General features: G+C 58.8%; 1 protein-coding gene across 1 annotated transcript; it reads left to right on the top strand.

Annotated features, from left to right (window-relative positions):
* Positions 1 to 5,766: 5,766 nt before the first annotated feature.
* On the top strand, positions 5,767 to 6,348 carry JDV02_007049 (uncharacterized protein; the record flags this gene model as incomplete). Its single annotated transcript, XM_047988501.1, has 1 exon — positions 5,767 to 6,348. One exon carries the CDS (start codon positions 5,767 to 5,769, stop codon positions 6,346 to 6,348), a length of 582 nt encoding a protein of 193 aa, XP_047844497.1.
* Between the last annotated feature and the right edge of the window lie 159 nt (positions 6,349 to 6,507).

The following is a 6,507-nucleotide window of genomic DNA, read 5'->3' as shown; positions in this document are numbered from 1 at the left end:
GTCCGGTCCCTTTGCCGCCCCCTTGCTTCTCTCTGCTTAACGGCGAGGTTAAGCGTGGGGGGATGGCTAAACCGCCCCGGGATCGCTAGGTACGTATTGACGACAACGCACGGCCTTTGAGCCCTCGCTCCTTGATGGTAGATTCTACGCCAAGACGAGAAGTTTCCTTCTCACGCTGTCAAGTGCGAAGCGGTGCTCTGTGCTTGACTCAAACGCAACGCCCCGTCGGGCCACGATGGCCTCACCCGAAGCCATGCAGTGGGCCTGGCCGAGGCACAAACAATTGTAATACTACCTGTAGTATTGATTGCACGTACGAAGTAGTACGTGCTTCTATTCAGGCACAGCACAGCGATTTCTGCATGCCCTTACGCACAGGCCGATCGACGCCAAAAAGTAGGTACGTATCCCTACTCCGTCAGTGTGGGGTCGATACCTCATCTTAATTACTGTACTAAGGGAGCAACTTCTCTTGTCCAACCAGTAAGTACTAACGTATACTGTACTGTACTGTAGTTAACGCGCTTTCGCGGGGTGCTGGCAAACATTCTCCGTCACCTGGGCGCTTCTGCCTACATACATGCGGATCAACCTAGCAGTAGCAGTACTACGCACAAGCAGGACCCATGGCTAGAGGTATTAATCTCACCATCGTCGAGCGCGCGCGCGTGGCGCCAGCGGAAGCGACATGTCGCCTGAGCCAACCCCGAGACCACATGCAAGCCATGCTGCACGAGCAACCGCGTTACTAGACGGCAGTACGTTCGCCGACGGTTTATTAATAACAGGGACCCCAGGCGAATATAAACGCACATGTAAATGTCAATCGACGGGGACAGAGCCAGCTAAGGGTGACAACGTGGTGGTCCGTAGATGGGCAGGGGAGCATCTGCGCCGGAGGCGTCATGGGTCGACCGGACGCTCCATTCCTTCCTTCGTTGACTGAATCAGTCGACGTACACTTTGTACGTCGTACGAATAAACGAACATGGTTACCTGCTCTCGTACCCAAGCAAGGGGGCGCGGTTTTTTTTTTTTTAAAAAAATTTAAAGTCGTTGCTATTCCAAGTTTGCACTCACGTCACGGGAGAGGCCAATATCACAACGTGCCAGCCAGCCCGCACACACCAGGGGCACGCACGCCGTCGACCAGAAGGGAGCCTTGCATTCCGAGCGAGCTCCTCCCCCTCCGTCCCGCTCAATTTCCGTGAAACAAAGCCTCATCGCACGGAAATATCGCCTGTTTCAAAGAAGAATCAAAGGAAGACGGGCTGCTCGACTGCTTGTTTGGGGGGGGTATGGGGGTTTCTCTGTTCGTTACACAGCGCTTGCACCGAAAAACAAATGCAGCCTCAACGGCACGCCAGTTTCTTCTCGTCGAATCGAATCCGAAAGCACTGCGTAAAAACCGGACTCGCGCGAAGGCGCGGCGCAAGCACACGGTGAGAAACTATTAGTGGTCCCGGCGAAACCTTGTCGCCCGTGGCAAATTCGACAACCACCGCAGGCATGCGATCAAGGAACCGAAGCGTCGAGGGTAAAGACGCCGACTACTACTTCGTAATGTACTAACTACCAGGCATATGAGCGTCCGTCCGCTCATCGCGACCAGCTGCACCACGTGCTCAGCCGGGGAACAAACCCCCGCCCTAACACTAAATTAAGTGTTGAGAAGGATACTACTTGCCATGGCTAGCAACTCGGATGAATAACCTTTTTAAGGGAATGAGAAGGAGGGGCGCCTGCTGCTGCTGCTGCAGCCGCCGTGATGCTGACGATGTAGCCGCCGTGATGGAGCCAGTGTGTCGAATCGTGGCAGATCAACTAGTACGTACCAAAAGTCGAACGATAGGGCGGCCCAATCACCAACGCCAGGCCACCCCTCCACGGGACTGGCATTTTCGGCGCGGTGCATATACACATGCGTAGGTCTGTCGGGTGTGTCTGCGGCCCAGAGAATGTTGAACCCCTGATCCTCGTCCAATCTCTCTCCCTCTCTCTCTCTCTCTCTCTCGCTCGCGTCACGGGCACTCCGCTTACACACATACTCACACACGCTCACACACCACACACAGGCGCCCGCACACAACCGGCACTGTCAAGTGGCCCACGAGAGGGGGGAAGGCGGGTTCCAGGGTCAGGCGAGGCTTGCGTATTCCACACCCGGGATCGATCCTGCAGCGCCACGGCACAGAGGTTCGCGGCCAAGGTCCGGCCGGCAGCCGTCAGGCGTCAGCAGATCACCCTGCCTCGTGTTTGTCTCTGCAGCGCTGACACATCGCGGGTGGTGGTGGTCCCCATCCATCCATCGCCGGCGTGGTACAGTACCTACTAAAAGTTATCTATCCTCGAGAGGCGTCGACAACAAAACTTCGACAACGACGGACATGCCTAGGGTTACCCTTGCAAGGCGAAGGACCCAGCGTCGTTGAAACACGCGCGACTGTCCGGCAGCGTTTACTCCCGCAAGGCGCGACAGGGACGCAATGCGTACCATCTATCGTATACACACAGAGTCTGCAAACCCCCCGCGTTTGGAAACCAGGCACATGACCGAACGGACTGAGGATGCCGAAGCCTTGCCTTGCCTGCCCCCGCTCCCGGAAGGGGGGGGGTCCCAAGCATGAACGGGAGGTGCTTCTAGGCCAGTTCTTGACACTGTCTGGTGTGCCCCCCCCCCCCACGCGCCGCCCCTGGGACGAAACACCGCGATCGGGGCGTCGGGCAAGCCTCCTTCGCAAACACGCTCTTGGGACGTCTCGACTATTCTCGACACCGGGGGGGGCCATGATGATGACGACGATGACGACGGGGGGAGAGGGGGCAAGCCCCGCCGCTTATGGAAAGACAAGGGCCCCGTTGCCACCGACCCTCATGCCGCGCCCTCTCCGTCCCGCGGCGGTCGGCGTTTCACGATGCCGCGAATGGATGGCCGGATGGCGGGGGCGCGCGGTAGCCGCAGCCAAAAAAGCGAGGGGGCCGGCAATGCGCCGCGTCTGATGTTGAAATGTCAAAGACGCCGTGAAACGAGACGGACTTGAGGCGAGACGAAAGGAAACAAGGAGGGTGCTGATACGTTGTACAACTACTACGTAGTACGTACTACGGACCGGCCTTGCCCGCCTGCCTGCCTGCTGTCAGCCGGCCCGAAGGCTTCCCCGACGGCGGTGGGGGGGCGGGAGGCCCGCACGGCGGCGCGGCATCCGGCGGAGGAGACCGGAACTCAAGTGGGGCGGCAGGGTGCGCCCGGGCTCGGGAGCATCCGAGTCAAAATGCGTCATGTCTCCTGCGAACGCTTGCTTGCTTCTTTTGCGTTCCTGCCTGCCTGCCGGCCTGCCTGCTTTTCGACCTAGAGCTGCACAGAAAGTCAATGCAAAATCTGCCCTCGATTAAAAAAATTAAAAAAAAGGAAAGGACTGGCCGCAGCGCCCATCACATCTGAGCACACGCTCTCGTCTCCGTCACGACCCTTCTCCTCCTCAAGCGCGCGCGCACACACACACACACCCCCTCTCTCTCTCTCTCTCTCTCACACACACACACACTCAAGTTTTGGGGGTTTGACATGCCGGCATTTGGGCATCCATCCATCCTCTCGGGTCCCCCGGGACGAGGGCGAGAAAGGCCCTCAGCACGGAACGTGCGCTTCCCGACGTCTTTGCCCTCCCGCCCCCACATACTCCTCCTCCTTTCACTGGATGTTCTTTCCTTGTGACCGCCGCCGCTGCTGAGGTTGCCCATGTTTTCCTCCTCTTAACAATTATGCGCCGTGCTCTTGGGCTCTAACCCTTCCCTCCCGACCCACCGGGCGACGGCCCAACGAGCCGAGAGCCATGTCAGGCAAATAAATGGCAGTTTGTTAGTATCAGTCACACTTAAACTACGCAGCACATGGCGGCGGCATGTTCCGTCGACGCCGAAACCCAGCCTCCGATATATTTTTTTTCCCTTCTTCTTCTTCTTCTTCTTCTTCTCTGCCCTTCTCCAGGCTGGTCTTGGCCCTTTCTTGTCCTCTGCTAGTTCGGTTCGGGCACCGACGCGACGTGCCCCACGCCACGAGGCAGCCCGCATCGCCAAGCCGATCGGGCCCTCCGAGACGGTGCGCTGCCCTTTATCTATGCTGTGCGCATGGCGGCACGCGCACATGACGAGGATGACTACTACTACTATTAGTACTACGAAGAAACTTGGTAGTTGTGATGGTGGATGGCACCCTTCCTTCCTCTCGGCTTCCGGTCGACGGAACCCGCGCGCGCCTCTCTCGCCAAACCCATCGCATGGCGTACTACTATATTATACTTCACACGTAGAGTCTATCCCTCGGTTTGTACGTCGTCGTACCTCGTCCCACCCACACGTACGCTGGCGCATCGCACAGAGCCAGCCAGCCCAACATGCATTCTCGTGGTGGACCAGGCCTTGGTGTTGCGCTCGCCCATTACTACCTAGCACTAGCCCCTTCTCTTGCTGCCTGCCCCTCCGCCGGTGCCACTATCTACTACTGTACGTGGCCGCCGTGTGTACTAAGGTAGCATCGTGTGGCCATGCCATGCCATGCCTCGGTGGTCAGCACTTGGGCATCTATGTACGTACGTACTACCAGCTAGTACCAAGTTAGGTACAGTTAGGTAGTCTCCCGCACTGCCCTGTATCCCGTACCTGCCTGCTGCCCGATGACGGGGCCATCTCCGTTGCGTACCTCTTCGTGCAGTAGTAGTAGAAGCTGGGGCGCACTTACTAGTGTCCGTTTCTGTTGTTGCAGTTGCGCAGAAGCCCGAATCGAAGAAGCTTATATTCTCGGGGCGGCCGCTGATCCGGGCCCCCCCCTTCCCGTTGCTTCCCAGCCACCCATCCGTTCGTGCTCTCTCTTCCTAGCCGACCCAATCTCTTCTCTGTTTTCCAACCAAGACGGGTCGTGGCGACATCTCAGATATACAGAAACGGACAGACGACCAACAAACACCACCACCACCACCCCTTGGTGTCTCGCCCCCCTCCTTTCGCGAGTGGTGTCATCCATCCTGCAGCAGACTTGCCTGCACACCTACTACTTACATACGTACGACCAGTCACATCCAGCACCCCGAACCACTTCCTCCGTCTGTTGCATCAACAAATAAGAAGGAGGAATAAAAAATAATAAAGTACGAAACCACCACCACCACCACCACTACCAGCAACGTGGGCCCCAGATTCGCACCAACAACAGCCAAGCCCGCCCCAACCAGGCGCAACACCCACCCCTGTCCTGTCCTATCCATCTCTCCCCGTATCTTGTTTGTTGCTCCGGCAGACAGACAGGCAGACGGGCTGCAACACGCGACATACGTCATCGCACGACGACGCAACGACACCACCACCACCAATAGGCTCACTCTGCGCGCGCACACACACACACACACACATACAACCTGCTGCTGCGCCCCGGGGTGCGTCCGTGACCACCATCCAGACCATATGGGTTCGTATTCTTGACTTTTCTTTCTTCTCTCCCTGCTGATGCTTCTTTTTATCCATCTTTCTTGCAACCCCCCTCTCCCACCTACGCATCGCGCGCCATCTCCTCTCCCCCCCTTCACCTACACGTGGACCTCACTTCACTCTTCTTTCTTCCCTGGGGGTGTTTTGGTTCATCACCCACCAAATCTCATCCAACCACCTCCACACGCGGGAAATCCCCCCATCCCCCGCCCAAGTCTCCGAAGAAACGAATAAAGGAAAAAAAAGAAACAAACACTCACACGTGCGCTCCGTCTCCTCGCGGCCATGTCCTCCTCAGGCACCACCAGAGAATACCGCGGCCCTTCCAAGAAGCGCCTCTACCTCGCCCACCCCGAGCCCGACACCTACCTCACCCGCCGACGCATCACGCGCTTCATCCCGCCCTCACCGCCTCCTCCTCCTCCTCCACCTCCTCCGCCCGCCATCTGCGAGCCCCCGCCGCCTCCGCCGCCTCCGCCGCCGCCTCCGGTCCAGGAGCCGCTCCCGGACCCTATTCCCCCATGCGTCGTCGAGCCGGACCCCCCCATCGAGGTCATCGCCGTCGACGTCGACCCGCCCGAGCGCCGTCGCCGCCACAAGCACCGCCGCTCCCGCTCCCACAGCCACTCCCGCCGCGAGACCCGCGAGAAGGAAGTCTACATTGAGCGCGACCGCTTCGTCCCCGTCCCCGTCCCCGTCTGCGAGCCGCAGCCCCGCTACGAGACGTATCGCTACGTCGAGCCACCGCCCCGGCGCCCGGCTCTGCCGCCGCCGCCGCCACGCCGCAGGACGCCGTGCGAGGAGGAGCAGCAGCGCATCACCATAAATATCGACGACCGCCACCGGACTCGCGGGTACTACGACTGATTTAGATGTGTGGAAATGTGCGTGCATGTGTGTGTGGACGCGGGCCCTCTCCATGCCAGCTAGCCCTCTTGTTTGGGGAGCGGAAGCGGGGTGAATGATAATGTACGACTTACGGCCTCTTTGTGTTGTACTACGCACCGCGGATGGTGGAATCAATTT

This window comes from Purpureocillium takamizusanense, chromosome 6, assembly GCF_022605165.1.
Source record: "Purpureocillium takamizusanense chromosome 6, complete sequence".
NCBI lineage: Eukaryota > Fungi > Ascomycota > Sordariomycetes > Hypocreales > Ophiocordycipitaceae > Purpureocillium > Purpureocillium takamizusanense.
This window is presented reverse-complemented; position numbering and strand designations above follow the sequence as displayed.